The sequence below is a fragment of the Triturus cristatus genome, chromosome 9 (assembly GCF_964204655.1).
Source record: "Triturus cristatus chromosome 9, aTriCri1.1, whole genome shotgun sequence".
Lineage (NCBI taxonomy): Eukaryota > Metazoa > Chordata > Amphibia > Caudata > Salamandridae > Triturus > Triturus cristatus.
In genome coordinates this window covers 692241119-692262524 of record NC_140592.1, presented here as the reverse complement: position 1 = coordinate 692262524, position 21406 = coordinate 692241119, and the positions used below count along the sequence as shown (strand labels likewise).

Below are 21406 nucleotides of genomic sequence, written 5' to 3'. Positions count from 1 at the left end.
TTGCATGATTCTGAGTTTCAAGTACATGCAAAATTAGCAAGTATGAAAATACAGTCCCCTGTAATATTTAGCTTGCCCAAAAATGCACAAGTCACACTTTCAAGCATATCTATCATCATGTAATGCTTCAGGTACTTGGGAACTTCACCTGTCCAAATTAGAGACCATTGACTCTCCCAGGCAAGCCCCATAGCCTGTTCCTGGGCGAATATTTCCACTGCAAAACAGAGCTGACCATTTTGTGGATCATGCAACTTAGCAAAAGCAGCAGACAGATGTCCCAGACTTCTTTCTCCTGCTGCTGTCTTTTCCTGAACTGCTCCAAAAAACACCCTGCCTCCCGTTAGCGCCAGGAAGATGACATGTACTGAAAAGGAGCCCAAAGTTCTAGCAAAGAAAAAAATAGTGAAAGAGGAGCCCCTACTCCTGGGGTAGCTAATTCTCAACTGCACAGAAGTGGGGCATGCAATCATTGGAAATGTAACCGCAGTGAACACAGTGTCATTTTACACCCAGAAAGTGAAGGACACAAAAAGGGTAGGACATGGAAAAGCATCATGAATGCAAAGGCATGGACTTTGGTGGTGTCCCCGCCCCAGAACTCCAAAGTCCACCTTGGGAGAAGATGATGAAGTGCATCCTGGGCATGAACAGTATTGAGGGGATTGCTGCAGAGGAAGCTGAAGGGACCACTGAGCCAATAGAGTGCAAAAAAGATTCCTCACAGTCCCATCATCTACATACTGCATCATATTGGGTCCACTGCAGACAAGGCACATCAACCGGGGGATGTTGGTCATGCACCAGGATAACATTGGTTAGTGTCCCACATATCATGGTATAAAATTGCAGGGTCATGCAGAATACACAATGCACCAGTGAAGAGCAACACACAAGACCTGTGTCCAACCTCTTCCCACACACACATGATCTTGGTATCATCTGGGCCTACGGAATGTACACTAAGGAAAATAAAATGATTTATTTTTAATATAAAACTCTGTGCAAACTCGTTTTGCCATTCCATTTCTGTTGTGTAGTCTCTAAGAATTAGATTTATTTCATTCAGATAATTTGATCGACGCAGGCTGTACCACTCTTAAGAGCTCGGCAGTGCTTTATATGATGAGTATCAATCCAAGGGACGGGGGCGTATAGAGAACAAGCTATGACTTTGGAATAGCAAGGTCCTTGACACAAACTGTCCTTCTTTAAAGGTGTGGTATGGCTTATTGTTCACCGGTGGTCACTCTGCCTTTGGAGCCTCCTCCAACTATGTTGGCACACTGTCATTAGCGGTGATGGGTTAGCCACAGAGCTACCACCTTTAGTACACTGGAGGACCACCCTTTATTGGGCAGTCCTCACAATGTAGATCTTCACTGCTGGTGCCTGCATTGTGAAGCATCTCAGTCATCAGTTGGTCAAATTGACATTGGCCCCCATCCTCATGGAGAACACTGCATGCAGATAGGTTAATTTCTTTTTTGGGGTCTAGAAACAAACTCCAGCGTTGGGTTCTTTTTGTAAAATGAATAAAAAAATAGGTGCTTTCACCACATTACTGACAAGGACTTTCACTGATCTGAAGGTCTAAGGGACTGGTGCCATCAACTAAATGACTATCTGGAGGTATATTTATCAAAATGTCACGCAAAACAGCAGAGCAAGGCATCTTGCTGTGCTGCATTGCGTGACAGGGAGAGGGCAGGAATGCGCCCTATTTAACATTATATAGTGCATTCCTGTCCTCTCCATGTGCTGGCTCATTTTGTGTTGCCTAGCAACAGCGCAGGCATCCTTGCATCATGGGGCAAGGGTGCCTGCGTTGCAGGCAGGATTGTTTTCATGCAGGAAGGGGCATCTTAATACGCAAAAACAACCTTCTTAGGCTTTTTCCTCGTTCTATGTTTGCTACGGAATGCATAGAAAAGGAAAAAACGAGGAGAAATAAAAATATTTCCCCTCATTAGACCTGCCCTTAGAAGGCGTAGCATTTTTACGCTTTCGCAGGTCTACCACTCATTGAAAATCTAGGAATACTGCAAAATCCATGGTTAGTATGTGTGGGAACACCCATGCGCTACTCATGGAATGCCTCCCTGGGGCAGAGTAAGGCATTCAGTGATTTGCGCTGCCTTGCGTTACTCAAAATTTATCAGGCAACGCCGGGCCACACAAGGTTTCCAAATCCTCCGCAAACTCCATGACAGCTCCTTTTCTTGCAGTGGTCATGGCCCTTGTGCTTCCTGCCCTCTCTATCTTTCCTGTTAGTCCTTTGTCCACTGTGGCCCCTAGTGCACTTGACACCGTCATGTCAACTGCTTGGTCCCGACTCCTGTTTTCCACCTGCCAGCTTTGGCAGCTCTGTCTCATCTAATGGTTTTGCCTCCTTCATAGCCCCTGGTGCTCCGGCCTCCTGTGTCCCTTCTGCTGATTCTCAGCTCTCACAGATGCGATCTATTTGATGGGGGTATGACGCCTTAAGAGACTTTCCTACCCAAGGAGTGAGCATTTCCTGCAATCCCCATATAGAGAACAGATGGGGAGCAGCCATGGTACCTCACCTAATACAATTAGCAAGGGAGTCTCCAGTGCCTTCTTCTCTAACTATCCAACACAGAAAACAGTAACTAAAAAGTTATCCAAAAACGATGCACTGGAATGCGGCTGAGAGTAAATGCAAGTGGATGAGTTTAGTGCAAATATTTCCCTCATCATGTATATATTTTTCTCAATATATTGTGTAAGGCACATAATACACTGATTGCAGTTAAACAAGACAAAGTAGAACATGTATTACATAATTTATCATCTGCTCAAAACACAGTTGTGAAACCGAGATTACCTTCATGAGAGAGTTGACCATGTCATTTAAACGGATTTGCAATAAGTTGCCTATGAAGGGCAAGGGAGTTGGTCCTGGGGGAAAGTGGCCTTTTCCCTGCCACCATTGACCTTTCGATACTATCTTGAAGGAGAGGAGGAGAATTAAGACAAGGGTGAGCACGGCCCAGAGCTCCATATTGTAGAGCAGAAGACTATCCCTTCACCTGGAAAACATCAAATGTACAAGTTAGAACAACTGGCTACAGAGGCATTGAGTATGAGCCAATTATTAAAAAAAATACCCAATGCTTAGAACAAACCTTTCTGTTACACTAAACATATATATTAAATATTTCTGTAAGTTCAGCACAAAAGACATCTGTTTAAATTGTGGCTTGTGGTTAGGAGTAGATGACCTGGAACATTTTATGGTATCCAAGATCTTCTGTCAAAGTCAAAAGCAAGAAACATAATAGGGAACAGCACTTTCCAAATCCTTATGCTGTCTTCAATTACAGGTTTATTGTGGGTATTAGTGTGGAGACTGGGGAATTTGAGGACAACTTAGAAAGTGATGTTTAGAAAACTGATCAGACAAATGTTTCCTTATGATGCCATTTTGTATCTATTACTGACATATAAATGGTGGTGTTTACAGTGTGGGCACCCACCTTTCTTTCAGATATTTCAAGTTGACATGTTTACAAACTGGTTCCTAAATATTCTTGAAATTACATAGGGGGCTGTCCACTTGCCTCCAATACATGATGAAGGATGAAAAATGTAAAACACAGGGTGTAAATAGATTTAGAATGCTGGTTGTTGGAAGGCAAACGCAGCTAATTTGAAGACTAGAGGTATTTATTTGTTTAATTCATAAAACACAGGAATCACCCCCGGAGGGGTATCTCTGCACTATATGTAGCATAGCAGACAGTACAAACTAAGAGACCTAGACTTAGAAGAGTTCTGTTTTAAGAAGTTTCCGAACGAGAAAATAATCAGAACATTTTCGAAGATGTACCAGTAGCTGATTCCAGTACTGGAGGGCCAAATAGAAGAAGGCTTTGCTAGCTGTACGGGCTTTCCTGAAACGAGAAATGACAAACAGGTATTGTTCACCTGAGCGAAGGGATCTATTTGGCTGGTAAGGGATGAGTTTTTCTGTTAAATAAGTGGTCCTTTGCCATTCAATGCTTTGTGTACAATACAACAAATCTTGAATTTCACTCTCTCTCTTGTGTATTGGCAGTCAATGGAGTTGATGGAGGAGAGGGAAGGAGTTCAATTGAGTAAGAATCATTTGCTGAAATCTAAAAGGCATTGCAATAATCCAGACAGATCATCACAAGTGCCTGAATGAGTGTTTTATGCACAGAGAGAGGAAGGATAGAGAAAACTCTGCGCAAGAGACTCAACATATTGATACAAGAGCCAACATTGGCCATCACCTAATCCTTCATGGTGAGTTTCTGCTCAAGATGGATGCCCAATTTCTTAAGTACTGTCTTAGGGGTGGGGGCGGTGTCCATCTCTGAGGGCCACTATTTGGGGGACCAGAGCGTGAGGGCATCCTTGAAGAGCATGAGCCATGTTTTCCCAGCATTCAGCTGGAGAAAATTGTCCATCATCCAAGAAGTGATTGCTCTCATACCCTCAGAGAAACGTGACTGGGTGTTCGGGGTATTTTTGGCAAATGAAAGTAGGAGCTGAGACACATAAATATTAAATAGAGTGGGACTAAGACAGGATCCCTGAAGAACTTCCTTGTTAAGCTCCGTTGTTAAGAGCGATAGGATCCGAGATTAATAGTCTGAGTAAAGTGTGATAGGAAGTTGGAAAGCCAAACTAAAGCTTGTCTGCAGATCCTGATCCAGATCAGGTATCTCAGCAGCATTCTCAGTTCTGCATAAATCTCAGGAAATGCCCTAATTTCCTGAGGTAACATAATCATTTGACAGACTGAGCTACAGAGCAAAACTACCTGTTGAATTGTTCTTCTATAGGGAACTGAAATGATGATTAGAGGTGTCGGTCTTGAGGTGAGGTGTAACAATCAGCTAAATATAAGATTCTGTCTACTCAAAACAGAAAATGACAAACAGCCATCAAGTACTAAAACACAAATATCATTTTATTTCTAGTTCCCTCTAATGTTGAAAGTGCCTATCATAACTTTATCAGTGGTTCAGGGGTAGACAGGAGTTATAGACCCACAACACTGGTGGTTGGGGCCTTTTGTCAATGCAGTCTAGACCTACTGTTGAACTGCAAATCAATTAGGTCAATCAGAACACCCTATCTGCACCTGACTTTCAATGTGTTAGAAAATAAAGCTCTTTGCAGATGCTGCTGACTTTTTTCCCCCATTGGTACTACCTGTTGCTGGTTTTCAACTTTAACAGTGCATTGAACATGCTAACGAGGCTCCAGTACCAGTGGTACCAAGTGCATAGGTGGTATCAAACAACATGCCTTCTTACCCCTGACACAAATCCCGTGCCCTGGGTGAAATGACATTCACCCAGGTGTCTACCTTAGAGGTTGCGCACCTGCTTTACCCAGCTTCTTTGTTCTCTGGCTGGACAGTCCACGCTCCCAGCGTTTGCTGCCACGAAGACAGTAATCAGACCTCCTGCTAGGCAGTGTGACCACTCTCAAGAGTCAGGAACAAAGGCTTGGGCAGGAAGGAGGTCATTCCTTCTTCCTACCATGTAGGCTAGTGAATTGGCACATCGAGGTGGTGAGCTTCAAATGCTGCATGGCCACTGATAAGCATCAGGTCAGACTCCCAGTGGAGGTAATAGCACTCCCCTGCGCCAGGCACATTTGTACCCAAACAGGCGGGAAAATTAGTTATGCAAGGAGGTGAACAATCCCAGAAGACTAGCCACCTCCAGGGTGAGCAGCCTGGTCGGTACACTAAAATTTTATTTCTGCCATCTTTAGAAGTGGCAGAATAAAGGGTTCTTGGTAGAAAATGTGACCCACACCCCCGGATGCGGACACCTCAAGCATGGACTAGCTGCAGATTAGCTACTTGCTTCAACAACCCAAACTCCTCTAAATCTAGGACTTAAGGGCCCCCTGCCACCAGAAACCTCAGTTATGAACAACTTACATCAAAGAGTACAGATAAAGAGCCATCGTCCTAGGCTATCAGTCTGTTCCCTCAGTCAGAGGGACCCATGTGGAAGTCTGAAGCACCCTCAGACTTTCCTGGACTAGTGGCACTTGTTCCCTGTAAACTGCAGGTAAAACAACGCTACAGATCCAAAGAATCACTGGCCATCGAGCCCTCTGTAGGATCACCCAAATCCAAATGGTATAGTGCACTTAGGAAACTTCAGTCCTGTCTTCCATGAAGTGGAAGGCAGCTCCCGTTCCCCTGAGCCACCAGATGTTGAAGTTGTTTTCTGCACTGCTTGCTTCTGCCAAGGCTTGTCGGTCGCCAGTCCGGTAACCAACCCCTTTACTTGACGCTGCATTAAGAAGGACTTCCATCTGACCTTCAACCAACATCAGCAACCACACCATTGTTGTCTTTTTGCATTTTTTCCCCAGCAGCACCGTTTCAGTAGTAGGGATAGCCAGTACAACACTGCACCCAACTGTTGTGGCCTGGTCCAGGGACCCAAAATGACCCTAACCTTGCAAAGGTTCCATGCAACTCGACCTGCAAGTGACTGATTGGCACTAGCAGTTTTTCCCATTGACCACAATGTTACGTTTTCCCTGTATTACTTTGCATTAATTTTCTATTGCTTCACAAATCTATATCTCTGGTTATATGTATGCTATTCCGTTCACTTTGGTGTCTAAATTAAGATAACATACTTTATTTTTATAAATTGGTGACAGATTTCTCTCAAGTCGTGCCAATTACTTATCATGCATTTTGGTACTCTGAAATGCTTAACACATACTAAAGCCAGACTGCAGTTTGCAACACTGCCAGGACTGGGATAAGGATTCATTATTGTGAATCCAAGGACCATCTTTGGGGTATTGCGATAATGTGACATGGTGAGGTCTAACCCCACACCATATAATACTCCACTCTCCCACACAAGATATCAATCACAAACAGTCTAAGGCATCTCAGGGAGGTAGCGTGAAGTGGACGAGACTCAAAACTCAACAGCCATCAAAGCAGACACAATAAAAACTGACAAACCCAGTGATATTTTTTTTATAAAAGAGGAATACTGTAATATAGACACCCGTACTCAATACTACACATAGTAATAGGCTCTAGACACATGGTTCTAAAATCTCATACTACAATGTTAAACACACATAGACAAATCAAATGTAAACTACAACATTGGTGTGGGCTCAGCACTGAGTACATGGACAGCTTCCCTGTTTTCTCTGACCTGTAGATTTGTATAACAAAGTGTCACCATACCTTTGATTTCCTACATTGTCCACAGAAAAGCACTCTCATCGTGATATTTATTGCTTGCTGAAACTTCCATGTGCTATTTTTATCTATCGACCGTGGCAACTCCGTCGCAGATATTTGCAGAGAATGCCTGATCTCCTGCGTCCTTGCCCTGAAGAAGTCCTTTACTAGACGAAACGCATCTGCTGTATGTTTTAAACAAGAATTTTTGTGAATAAAAGAAGAGACTAAAAAAGAAAACTCTATGGATACAGACCAGTTATTTCTTGTTTATTATCAAGTGGTGCACTTTGCGTTTAATTCGAATGGTGATTGTATTCTGCCTGGGTTTCTACTGTCTGCCAGCCAACTCACAAACTACCGCAGCTGTGCTGTGAGATAGTATGCCTCAAGGTACGGAACTGCTAGCCCCCCTGTGGTTGTGGAGCCTTGCATTGTGGCCAGGCGACTCATCTGCGGCTTTTCCCACACACGAATGTTATAATCTATGAGTTTAGATCATGGAATGTCACACTTGGTAGCCATAGCAGGAGTGTCCCAAACACATACAGCAGGCGCGGCCACACCACCATTTTCAACAGACAGCGGCAGTGAGCCCCAACGGTCCATGGAGTAGTGGAGTGGTGTGCTCTTATCCCCCTGCCCACGTTGCCCTACACCAAGTCTGCAGTGTTGTGATATATCATCACCCCCAAGTACTCCAGACAGGTTGGTTCCCAATGCAGTGTTCCCAGCCTCTCTGGAGGGTGTCTATCTTTTGTCACAGGAAATACCTTAGATTTCTGCAAGCTCACTTGCAGCCATGAAAGAATACCAAATTCTTCCTGCATATCCTTGCCCCTTGCAATTCCCTGCCTGTATTTTGCAGGAAAAGGAGTACGTCACCTTTGTAGAGTGCTATGCGGTGTCCTTGATCATCAGCCCCGCATAGTCCCGTCCTGGCCCGGCATTCCAGTGGCTCCATGGCCAGTGCGAACAACGGTGTTGAAGGCGCCCAAGAGGTCAAGGAGGATAAGGGCAGCGGTCTTGCCTCTGTCGAGGAGGATGTGGATGTCATCTGAGGCAGCAAGGAGAGCGGTCTTGACACTGTGATTGCTTCTGAAGCCCAATTGGGAAAGGTCCAGGATGTGGTTCATTTCAATAAACTCGGAGAGTTGGGCGTTGATGGCTTTCTCAATGACTTTGGCTGGGAAGGGTAGTAGAGAGATAGGTCTGTAGTTCTTGAGGTCATTAAGTCAGCAGAGAGTTTGTTCAACAGGTGGTGGATCTCAGACTGTTTCTAGTCTTCAGGAAAGGTGGTGGACTCAATGGAGCAGTTGATAGTGCCGTATAGTTAGTGTGCGGTGGAGGTGCCGGCTCTGTTAAAGATGTGGTGAGGGCAGGGATCTGAGTGCGCCCCGGGGTGGATGCAGTTCGTGATTCTGAGGGTGCTGTCAGAGGTGAAGTAGGAAATCTCGACTTGCACTAATATCGAGTGCAAAATATTGTGATACAGAAATATCAACTGCCAGAATATCGTGGTCAAGATTATCTACTTTAAGGTAAGAAATATAGTTTTCCGAAATATCAAAACTTATTAATATCATTTGCAAAAATATATTTGTTAAAAATATAGTTTTTTAGTTAGTGTTATGTATTTTAGTATGTATTTTAAATGTATGTGCTATGGGGTCTATTAGGATGTTGTGAGGATCACCACCGCCCGCCCGGCGGTGGTGGGCAGTGGCGGGTGGTGGCGATCCGCACGACATCACGGCACAATTTACCCCAGCCAAATTACTATGGCAGGGGGTACCGCGGCAGACAGAAAGTCCATCCGATGCTTTTCTGCCAGTCGGATTGACGGCCGGGCAGAAAAGGCAGACAATATGGTGGCCCCCCATCCATATTACCATGTGCTATTCGAAAGGCCTTTCTATGGCGGCGATACCGCCATGGAAAGGCCAGCGGAAAATGCTTATGGGCCCCCGGGGGGTGGGGGGATGGGGGCTGCACTTGGGGGGTACCTATGGTACTGCCCTTCATTGGCATACACAAGGTGGCAGGCACCGCACAGTGCCTGTCACCTTGCGCATGCCAATGCACAACATGCATATTTCCCATTGCAGTGGGTGCTGCTTACAGCACTGCCCGCCGCAATGTAAAATATGCGGGATGCGACCGCCAGGGTGGCAGTCGCATCCTAATGGGCCTAGCGGGACCGCCGCACCTCTGGCGGTCGGTCCCGTTTACCGTTACGGTGTCCGCCCGCCATCGTAATGGGGCCCAATACTTTTTTGTCTAAGTATTGCATTTTTTTTAATCTATGGGTTAAATTTTAAATTTTATTTTAATTAAATTTAGCTTTTTAGTTCCGTAGTGGGTAGTGGGTTTATAGGGAAATAGGGTGAGAAGTAATTTAATAATATTAAATGTAATATTAATTTTATTTGAATTAAATTTTGCGTTTTAGTTCTGTAGCGATTTATGGGTTTATAGGGGAATAGGGTGGGAAGTAATTTAATTATAATAAATTGAATATTATGCCAATTAATTAATTACATTTTTATTTTGTCATTTGCATAATCATTTTGATGTGTGAGTTATGGTGTTTATAGTGGTAAATGGCAGGAAGTATTTTTTTAATAATTACTTATTTGTTGTTCATTGATATGGATTTATTAATGTAAATTTAGTTAAGGAAATTGTGTAAATATTTTTAGGTTTGTGTTTTCTTGTTTATTGGGGTAGATGGTGGAAAGTAATTTAGTTTACATTAATTAATCATTATTTGATCATTAGTATTTATTTCTTAATTGTTAAATATTTTTGGTAATTGTTTTTTTGTTTTTGTTTGGTGATTTATGTTGTATAGCTATAATGTTTGGTTACTACAATAATTTTGATATTTTTTAATATGTTTTTAATTATAAATAATTGTTAAATTGATAATTAATTGTGTTAATTATGGAGGTACACGTTTTTATTTGATTGAGATGTGTGATGTAAATTGTGTGGTGTTATAGGGTTGGAAAAAAGATTACATTTATGTAAAAAAAAAAATTCGAGTAAAATTAATTTCTATTACAAAATATGTGTTTGAAATGTTTTTGTTAAAATTAACAAATTAATCTTTTTATGTAAATGTTATATTTTTCTACATTACTATGGTGACGATTCGGATCCTGGAGAAACCGGGTACGAACCGTCGGTCGGAGCGTTTTCTCCGTCCGACTCGTACCCGGGAAATAAACATTACAAACATGGAAGTACGATTTCCACGGAAACACCATTTCCGTATGAATCGTAAAAAACATCGACCGACGAAAATATACATACGAATGTGATCTGGGAATGCTCCGACATGATGTCGGGACGCATTCAGGCTGCGGTTCACGAACCAGGAAGTACGATCCACACCGACGTCACCCCGCACGGATTATATTTTCCGTCTGCCAAAAACTGCCGGGAAATCAGGACGACGCGCACAAGGAGCACCTGTATGCGACGGACAGCCATGGACCCGAACCTACGTGTCATCCCAGCCCTCATAGCAGTCCACCTGCTCTACAGGCACCGACGCAGACGCCGCAGAAGGTCAGAATAACACCCAGGGGCAAAGGGGGGGCAGGGGCAGGACACATAACCCCCACACAAGTCACAAATTACACATGCCCTGGACATACCTGACTTGCAGGACCTGGTCACCTCGGGGGGGTGGGGGCATGTCCAGCAACGCAAGCGTCCGCCACAACGGAAGTGGATGTTGACGCGAACCGGCAACACAACAATACCGGTACGTACCGTACCCAGGCCTTAAGAGCGTGGGTACGGGCCGTACCACGCCCACCACTACGTCACCCCAACAATGGCGGTACGGCCCGTACCCACGTGCTAAAGGCCTGGGGACGGGCCGTACCAGCATTGTTGGGGTGATGTAGGGGTACGCGTGGTACGACCCGTACCCACGCTCTGAAGGGCTGGGTACGGTGCGTACCCCTACGGCACCCCATTGGGGGTCTGCACCGTACCCAGGCCCTCAGAGCGTTGGTACGGGTCGTACCACGCGTACCCCCACATCACCCCAACAATGGTGGTACGGCCCGTACCCAGGCCATTAGAACGTGGGTACGGGCCGTACCGCCATTGTTGGGGTGACGTAGTGGTGGGCGTGGTATGACTCATACCCACGTTCTTAAGGCCTGGGTACGGTACGTACCCAGGCCTGCAAATCATGGGTACGGGAATGTACGGAGCATACCCCCACCCATGTATGAATGGAGCGTAACCACACCCCACCAGTGTATGTATGGAGCGTACCCACACCTGTGTATGAATGGAGCGCACCCACACCCGTGTATGAATGGAGCGTACCCCCACCCGTGTATGAATGGAGCATACCCACACCCCACCAGTGTATGTACGGAGCGTACCCACACCCGTGTATGAATGGAGCGCACCCACACCCATGTATGAATGGAGCGTGCCCACACCCCACCAGTGTATGTACGGAGCGTACCCACACCCATGTATGAATGGAGCATACCCACACCCCACCAGTGTATGTACGGAGTGTACCCACACCCGTGTATGAATGGAGCATACCCACACCCCACCAGTGTATGTATGGAGCGTACCCACACCCGTGTATGAATGGAGCATACCCACACCCCACCAGTGTATGTACGGAGCATACCCACACCTGTGTATGAATGGAGCGCACCCACACCCGTGTATGAATGGAGCATACCCACACCCCACCAGTGTATGTACGGAGCGTACCCACACCCGTGTATGAATGGAGCGTACCCACACCCCACCAGTGTATGTACGGAGCGTACCCACACCCGTATATGAATGGAGTGTACCCACACCCCACCAGTGTATGTACGGAGCGTACCCACACCCGTGTATGAATGGAGCGCACCCACACCCGTGTATGAATGGAGCGTACCCACACCTGTGTATGTCCCGACCGTACATGCCCAGACATAGGAGGGGTGTGTGCAGAGTCTTCCCAGCAGTACCCAGACGCAGGAGGGGTGGGTGCCTATCACTCCCAGCAGTGCCCAGACATAGGAGGGGTGTGTGCCTATCACTCCCAGCAGTGCCCAGACATAGGAGGGGTGTGTGCAGAGTCCTCCCAGCAGTGCCCAGGCACAGAAGGGGTGTGTGCAGAGTCCTCCCAGCAGTGCCCAGACACAGGAGGGGTGTGTGCAGAGTCCTCCCAGCAGTGCCCAGACACAGGAGGGGTGTGTGCAGAGTCCTCCCAGCAGTGCCCAAACACAGGAGGGGTGGGTGCCTATCACTCCCAGCAGTGCCCAGACATAGGAGGGGTGTGTGCCTATCACTCCCAGCAGTGCCCAGACATAGGAGGGGTGTGTGCAGAGTCCTCCCAGCAGTGCCCAGGCACAGAAGGGGTGTGTGCAGAGTCCTCCCAGCAGTGCCCAGACACAGGAGGGGTGTGTGCAGAGTCCTCCCAGCAGTGCCCAGACACAGGAGGGGTGTGTGCAGAGTCCTCCCAGCAGTGCCCAGACACAGGAGGGTTGTGTGCAGAGTCCTCCCAGCAGTGCCCAGACACAGGAGGGGTGGGTGCCTATCACTCCCAGCAGTGCCCAGACGCAGGAGGGGTGGGTGCAGAGTCCTCCCATCAGCGCCCAGACACAGGAGGGGTGTGTGCAGAGTCCTCCCAGCAGTGCCCAGACACAGGAGGGGTGTGTGCAGAGTTCTCCCAGCAGTGCCCAGACACAGGAGGGGTGTGTGCAGAGTCCTCCCAGCAGTGCCCAGACACAGGAGGGGTGTGTACAGAGTCCTCCCAGCAGTGCCCAGACATAGGAGGGGTGTGTGCCTATCACTCCCAGCAGTGCCCAGACATAGGAGGGGTGTGTGCAGAGTCCTCCCAGCAGTGCCCAGACACAGGAGGGGTGTGTGCAGAGTCCTCCCAGCAGTGCCCAGACACAGGAGGGGTGTGTGCAGACTCCTCCCAGCAGTGCCCAGACACAGGAGGGGTGGGTGCCTATCACTCCCAGCAGTGCCCAGACGCAGGAGGGGTGGGTGCAGAGTCCTCCTAGCAGTGCCCAGACACAGGAGGGGTGTGTGCAGAGTCCTCCCAGCAGTGCCCAGACACAGGAGGGGTGTGTGCAGAGTCCTCCTAGCAGTGCCCAGATGCAGGAGGGGTGGGTGCAGAGTCCTCCCAGCAGTGCCCAGACACAGGAGGGGTGTGTGCAGAGTCCTCCCAGCAGTGCCCAGACGCAGGAGGGGTGGGTGCCTATCACTCCCAGCAGTGCCCAGACATAGGAGTGGTGTGTGCCTATCACTCCCAGCAGTGCCCAGACATAGGAGGGGTGTGTGCAGAGTCCTCCCAGCAGTGCCCAGACACAGGAGGGGTGTGTGCAAAGTTCTCTCAGCAGTGCCCAGACACAGGAGGGGTGTGTGCAGAGTCCTCCCAGCAGTGCCCAGACATAGGAGGGGTGTGTGCAGAGTCCTCCCAGCAGTGCCCAGACACAGGAGGGGTATGTGCAGAGTCCTCCCAGCAGTGCCCAGACACAGGAGGGGTGTGTGCAGAGTCCTCCCAGCAGTGCCCATGGAAAGAAAGGGGTTGAGTACACACAGATACAATAGCCACAATTGTCATTCAGGTGCTCAAAGACCCAGCAGAACACGAAACACATGTGTGCGAGGCTGGGAGTACACACATGCATAGTGCGGAAAAGGGAACATGTACACATGAAGTCCTGTCAATATACTCCAGTCACAAGTACAGTGACCCCCAAGGATGACACAAATGATGCAGTTGGAGACCTTGGCCAGCATGCATGGCCAAAGTTGAAGGGGTCCGTCACACACCCAGCAAATGTAGACACAGCACTGCACAAATGTCTTCACAACAACCTGCAGGTAAGATGTCAGGGTCCACAGAGGAAGGTACACACCTTGGGACAATGTCACCATGCAGTAACAGCTTACATGAGCAAAGTTTGATAGCAAATACCGTGTGATGGCACACAGATAACAGGGTCCACCCCACAAACAGCACACTACAACATATTCCAGACACCTAACACATTATCGCCACCCCAAATCATGGAGCAGCACCACCAACAGCAATGCCAGAAAAGCAGTAGTGTGCCAAGGACAATAAAATTGCTTTATTCAGCAATGTTCTAAAATGAATTGTATGAAGAGTTCCATATGCACAAGGCCCATAGGGCAGTCCATAGTTCCAATCCAGGTGGGGGACACATTGGGATGCGTGTCCCCTAGCTTGCCTGCACAGTTCAGACTACCTTGTCATCCACAGGGGGGCATCATGTGGGGGGGAAGGACCAGGCACCGCAGGGACAGGAGGGGCAAGGGTAGGTGTTGCAGGGTGCAGGGACGGACGACTCCAACACAGGGGTGGGGCAGCGCCAAAGGTGGATTCGAGCACGGCGCTGCACACTACTGCCAGGTCGCCCAGCGTCTCCCCTGCACCCGAAGGAACCACAGGCCCCAAGGAGGGGGGGGTCACAGGGATGGGTCGCAGCGCTACCGGGGGAGGGTGTGGACAGGGGGGGGGGACTCAACCACCCTGACCGGGGACTCCTTTGACCACTTGCGGGGTGGTGTCACTTTGGGGCTCAGGGACAGAGCGGCCATGAAGGAGTCTTTGGTGGAATCCTGGCCAGGAGAGCTGAGGGGAGTGGATTTGGAGGGTGGTGGTTGTGAGGATTGTGGACTCCCACTCTGGCTGCGTGTCTTCCGTTTCCCCCCGACCCAGTGGGTATGCCTACTTCACCCTGTGTGTGCGTTCCAGGAGGTGTGCGCTTTGCCTTCCCTGGTGGTGTGGTGCCTGTGTCTGGTGGTGTGCGTGCATTGGGACGTCTGGGTGTGCTTTGGACAGGCATGGGAGTGGGAAGTGTGGATGGTTCAGGGGTAGGGGGGGACGTAGCGCTGCAGGAGACCCACTGCTGCAGTCAGTGTCGAGTCTATGGACCTCAGCAAGTTGCGTTGGTCAGACTGCGCAGCTGAAATGCCCTCCATGTATGCCTCCATCTGGTTGAGCACTCGGCTGTGGCCATGGAGGACATTAAGCATCGCAGTCTGACCAACCTGCAACTGCTGCAGGATGTCCACAGACTCGGCATTGGTGGCAGCAGTGGAGACAGGGGCAGGGGGTGCGGTGCCTGGCAAGAAGGAGACACGTGGTGACCTAGCACGGTGGGAAGGGACACGAGCAAGTGTGAGGCCGGTGATCGGAATGGAGGGGGCGGGTAGTGATGGAGTGCTGGTGTCAGCTGTGGGAGCAGCCTCCGCCCCCTCGGAGTGCTCAGCCTCGGACCGGTCTGCATCATAGTCGGTGGTGGTTTGACTGGACAGGTCCTCCGCTGCACTCCCGTCGGCCTCCGTGCCACTCGATGTGCCAGCCAACTCAGCACTGCTGGCACTGGTGCTCGCTCCCTCCTCACGGGCCATGCCAGTGTCTCCCTCGTAGTCCCCCGACGATGCTGTGGGCAAGGTGAAGAGACAGGAGAAATCAGACACCTGTATACATATGTCACATGAGTCAACTCTACATAGGTCACAGTGCATAGCCTGAAAAGCAACAAGAGTAACATCTACAATACAAGGTACATATGTAGTCCCTGCAACACACAGTTTGTTGACCCACCATGCCACTGTTAAAATATGGAGAGCATGACACAATAGCAAATAACTTGATATCAAATTGTACAGAGGAGCCAGGCTGGGGACAATCTAGCACAGCATCAGTGACACACAGCGTAGCCAAGAAAGGGATGAGCAGGAACCATGTCTATCAACTCTTGGGACATGCTGCAAAGGTAATACTGAAAACCATGGCCAACATGACCGGGGCACTGCACCTTGAGTGTTTGGCCACACAAACATCACACACTGGCCAGACCGAGCAAGGAGACTTCAGGTTTGGACATGTAGGCCTTGCCCGCACCAACCCGCCCCTACCTGAGACAATGTGATTGAGACAGAGGAAGTACTTACACCTCTTAGTCTGGGATGAAAACACATGGCCTGCAATTAATCCTGATCGCACACAACCTACCCCTGGTGCGCCTGTCCACATATATCACTGACAAACAACCATCATCAGATAGTTGTACCAAGACACACAGGCACTGGCCCCTGTGAGTATGCACCAGCTAAATTAGGTCACCCTGTACAGTGGACACATGTAGCACAGTATACGTGAATACAAATGAGGCAAGGGTACTATGCCACAGGGCCCAAACTATGCTGAAGACACAGAGAATTTCCACATTGTCTGATGACACACATGATACCTAGGAAAAGGTGCCCCAGGGGACTGTAGTGGCCACACTACTCCATGGCCCTGGATGGATATGACTGGAACACAAGCCACCATCCCTGCACTATGCATATCTCACACTCAAGCACATCATGTTAGAGGGCACAACATTCGACATGCAGGCAGTAAGGCAGTACACATGAAACACACACTCCCATGTCGGGACTCAGCATCAGTGCCAACTAACATGGACCCCACAATGACAGAACTGGCCAGGGCACAGGCAACATGCAAAAACCTGTTACACACCACCCCCACACATAATGCTGCAAGCATTGGGCACTTGGAGTAACTGCCAGCCTAGATGACCTTGTGCAAGAGTGACTACACACAGACCAGGGAACACATGGCAAGGAGGGGAAGGGAGGAAGAACAGCACCGCTTTACTTTGGGGAACAGGATATGAACTGCACATTTAAACCCTGGCAGTGTATCCATGCAACTGCGCATTTCCAAAAGCTGGTCACACACAACAAGCACACATGTACCTACCCCCTTCCTGCTGCTGCTTCTCTGCTAGGCGCCTATCCAAGTCAGGGAAGACCACCGCCAGCACACGCTTCTGGATGTGGGTCAGACGCCGGCGCCCACGGTTTTTGTGGCTCACAGGTGAGTCCCCCAGCAGGACCCCGGCGATCCTCCGCGTCCAGCACCGGATGTCCTGCCAGCATTTCCTCACCTGTGCTAGGCGCCGCTTCCGACCATCCGTCCTCCTCACAGCACTGACGGCTTGCTTCCAGATCTCCCCCTTGGCCCTGACGCCTACCTGTGAGGATGCAAAAGTGACAATACATCAATCCACCTTATCAATGATACAGAGACACACATATTACAAATCATGCATGTTTGAACTGGCCATAGTATGCAGCCAACTCATTGCACCTTTGTCATAGTGACATCATCCTCCTGGGAATGAGCAAATGCAGTAGGTGCCATTGAAAGTACACAGGTGGCATGAGGGGTGCAACACAATCAATGATGCAGGCTCACACTGTGCATCCCAAGCTACAACAGGAATCTGAACAGTACCCCTAAGCAGTCACATGCCCCAGCCCACTTACGCTACCTCAGCAGAATACACAGACATACACAGGCACTGAACAATCACCTGGCATTGGCAACTGCCGCTACAAACCGCACTCTGCACATGTGCCAGTAGACTGGGGGTGTCACAGATGTGGGGCTGTCTCAGCACGGCAGACATCCAGCACAGCACCCTGCTCACATCAGATGGGCAGGGTGTATCCATCCCACATGCAGCTGGGGTGCAACACTCCACATATGCACACACCCACATGACAGGGGACTCACACACACACACCAATGTCCAGGGGACGATCACATCATTTGGACACTCTCACCACAGGTACACTGAACAGACACACATCTGTGGGTCCTGGCACCTGTCACCCTGGGGGGAGCACAGACTCACATCAGGACTGTAAAAACAACATTTCCAGGAGCATTAGGCAGTCCGAAAGCGGCATGCACCATGCAGTGATCATCACAGTAAGCACCATGCTAGTGCGTTGTGCACACAGGAACTACAGCATGCTCTGCATGGGAGACATGAGCCCTTCCCCCCCCCCGGGAACCACTATGAAGAACCCTGCATGTCTGTCACACCTGGACACAATGCCAGAAGTCACAGTCACAAAAAGGGGCACAGTTTAAGCTAGTGGAGTCTGCACTCACCTGCTCCCCTGGTCGACCATACAGCATGGTGTACTGTGGGAGGATCACATCCACCAACGCCATATTCTCCTCCATGGTGAATGGCTGGGCCCTCTCCACAGACCTGGACATGGTGCCAGAGGAATGACAAGCAGCAGCAGTGTTGTGGAATGAAAGGATGTGCAGGCAAGTGCTCTCTCAAGGGACCTGGCTGCCTTATATCTTCCTTGCTGGCCTGTTTCATTTACAGGAGTATAGAGTGATTGGCTCAGTCACATTTGCATCCTACGTGTCCTCCAATCATTTTAAAACTACCCCAGTGACAGGCTTTGCATGGTTTTAAAATTGAGCATGATGTAATGTCAACAACCACATTGCAACAAAGTATATTGTCTCCAACCGACTTCTGCTGGCCACATGATGCAAAATTCAAACCTGAAACTCGGTCTCCATGACAACCAGCATGCATTTAGGCCCCTATACGTGTCCCTCATGTGTCCCCTATGTCAATCCTATGTCACAACACAGGTATGGTGCGTTCCACAGCCCTAGGGCACCCCAAATGCATTGCAACGGACCGTACACGCGTGTGTACGGTCCCCATCACTATGGGAGTGCTGGCGAATGCATACGCCATAGTGATACGGACCGTACACACGCGTGTGTACGGTCCCTATCACTATGGGGGTGCTCGCGTACGTGTACGCCATAGTAATCCGGACCGTACACACGCGTGTGTACGGTCCCTATCACTATGGGGTTGCTCGCGTACGTGTACGCCATAGTAGTCCGGACCATACACACGCGTGTGTAGGGTCGGTCCCTATCACTATGGTGTACGCATACGCCAGCACCACCATAGTGATAGGGACCCTACACACGCGTGTACGGTCCGTATCACTATGGCGTACGCATACGCCAGCACCACCATAGTGATAGGGACCATACACACGCGTGTACGGTCCGTATCACTATGGCGTACGCATACGCCAGCACCACCATAGTGATAGGGACCGTACACACTCGTGTACAGTCCGTATCACTATGGCGTACGCATACGCCAGCACCACCATAGTGATAGGGACCCCACACACACCCTCGGAGCGTATGTACGGTGGGATTCACACCTGACAGTGGTGACAGGCGGCACACAGGAATGAATTGAGCTGTCATACATGGCCAAGGCTGGACATCAAGGCATTGTCGGTGCAGTACTACATGTGTCGGGCACAGGTGGGTCAGGCTGTGATGTGGCACCATACTCCTGAGGTGAGAAGCGAATTACAGTATGATGAGCTCTGTACACATGTCACGTGTGATGGTGCCCTATGTGCCACACATCCCCTTCACTCCTTTGACATGTGTGCATGTAGTACTGACTTGGTGGGCTATGCGTCACTAGCATGGCACAGTCACCGATACCCGCAAATGTCCCCTGATGCCAGGTACATGGAATGTTACCCCTGACAAGTGAATGCCCGCGTTGCACGCTGTAGCTATGTCATGTGTGTGTCATGTGTTCCCATAGGTTTGCTGTAGGTGTTTGGTCAAATGCATCTGCAGTTGCTGCAACCAACATGCGTCTGTGTGTAGAAGGGCATGGCACACTGTTACGCACGCCAGCACACATGTGTAATCCGACGTTAGGTGTGTATGTATGCATCGACACGGAGTTCCAAAACAAGGACATATCTGCATACTCTCAATGTATGTGTGATCAGTCTTTACATGTAATCCTTCATGGCAAGGTGTGTGGTCTGTCCTTATTCTATGACATGTGACCTGTGCCTCTAGTGTTCCGCAACCTGTCTGTACAATAAACATCCTTCTTCTGCACATATTTGGATGTCTGTAACTCCTGTAATGTGTCTGCCTGCTCACTTACACTGGCCCACAGCTAGTTTCATGGCATGGCATATTGAGGTTGAGAATCAATGTTTGTAGCTGGCTCTTGGTAGGAGTGTCACATGCCTGGCATACGTGTCCAGGGCATATTGCACAGACCTGACTCTGTATGTAGCATATGTGTATTGCCTGTTGAGCATGTGCTCTGTACATTGACATTGGTGATGTACTGTACTCACTCTTCGTTGTCCCTTCTAATTCACTGCAGGGCTCCGCCTCTCCTGCGACCAATTCCAGATTTGGCTGACATGCGGGAAAATGACTGTATACGCCGCTACCGCTTCCCCCAACGCTTGATTGAGGACCTGACGACATGGCTGGCACCGCACCTCCAACCGCTACACAGGCATCCTACTGCACTGACAACCAAGATGAAGGTGATGGCAGCCCTACATTTCTTGGCCACGGGTACCTTTCAACATACCATTGCCCATGTCGGTGGCATGTCCCAAACCATGTTCAGCCGTGTTCTGCATGATTTTTTAGAGGCTATGTTGGAGCACCTGGATGAGTTCATTAAATTCCCAACTCCTGAGCAGTTGACAGCTGTCAAGCGTGAGTTCTATGCCCTGGGAGGGATGCCCCATGTCATTGGGTCCATAGATGGAACACATGTGGCTTTGGTACCACCACAGGCACAGGAGGTAGCCTTCCGTAACCGCAAGCATTACCACTCCATTAATGCCCTTGCGGTGTGTCTTGCCAACATGGTGATTTCACATGTCTGTGCTCGTTTTCCAGGATCAGCACACGATGCTTACATCATGAGGCGTAGCAGGGTGCCTGAAATAACGCTGCAGCTGCGCAACGAACGAGCATGTATTGTTGGTGGGTATACTCTGGCAGTCCTGTATTTAACGTCATCTTCCTGTCTTACTGCTTCTCCTGACCCACTCTTGTCCATGATGTTTCCATGTAGGGGACGCTGGCTATCCCAACATGCCATGGCTGATCACGCCTCTCTGCAACCCCAGCATGGCTGCCGATCACCGCTACAACAACGCCCATGGGCGGACCAGGCGAGTGATAGAGAGGACGTTTGGCCTCCTGAAGAGCCGATTCCGTTGCCTCCACAAGACCGGTGGCGCACTCCCATATGCACCGGTGAAGGTCTGCAAGATATTCCTTGTGTGCTGCATGCTGCACAACATGGCAGTGGAGAAAGCTGTGCCACTCATCCTGGATCCAGATGAGCAGGACCATCCCCCCGTGGAGGATGAAGGGCTTGGTCACGAGGCAAGTGATGTGGAGGAGGAGGAGGCGGTAGAGGACATGCGGAGTTGGCT

General features: G+C 49.3%; 1 protein-coding gene across 5 annotated transcripts in view; it reads right to left on the bottom strand.

Moving 5' to 3' along the window:
- LOC146798510 (cytochrome P450 2F2-like) overlaps nt 1-21406 on the bottom strand; it is a 443597-nt gene that overhangs the window by 351525 nt on the left and 70666 nt on the right. For all 5 annotated transcript variants that reach the window (XM_085625789.1, XM_085625794.1, XM_085625792.1 and 2 more), the window contains exon 2: nt 2849-3053. In XM_085625789.1, coding sequence (XP_085481915.1) covers nt 2849-3025 — 177 coding nt within the window. In that variant the 5' untranslated portion in view covers nt 3026-3053. The remainder of the gene's footprint in view (nt 1-2848; nt 3054-21406) is intronic.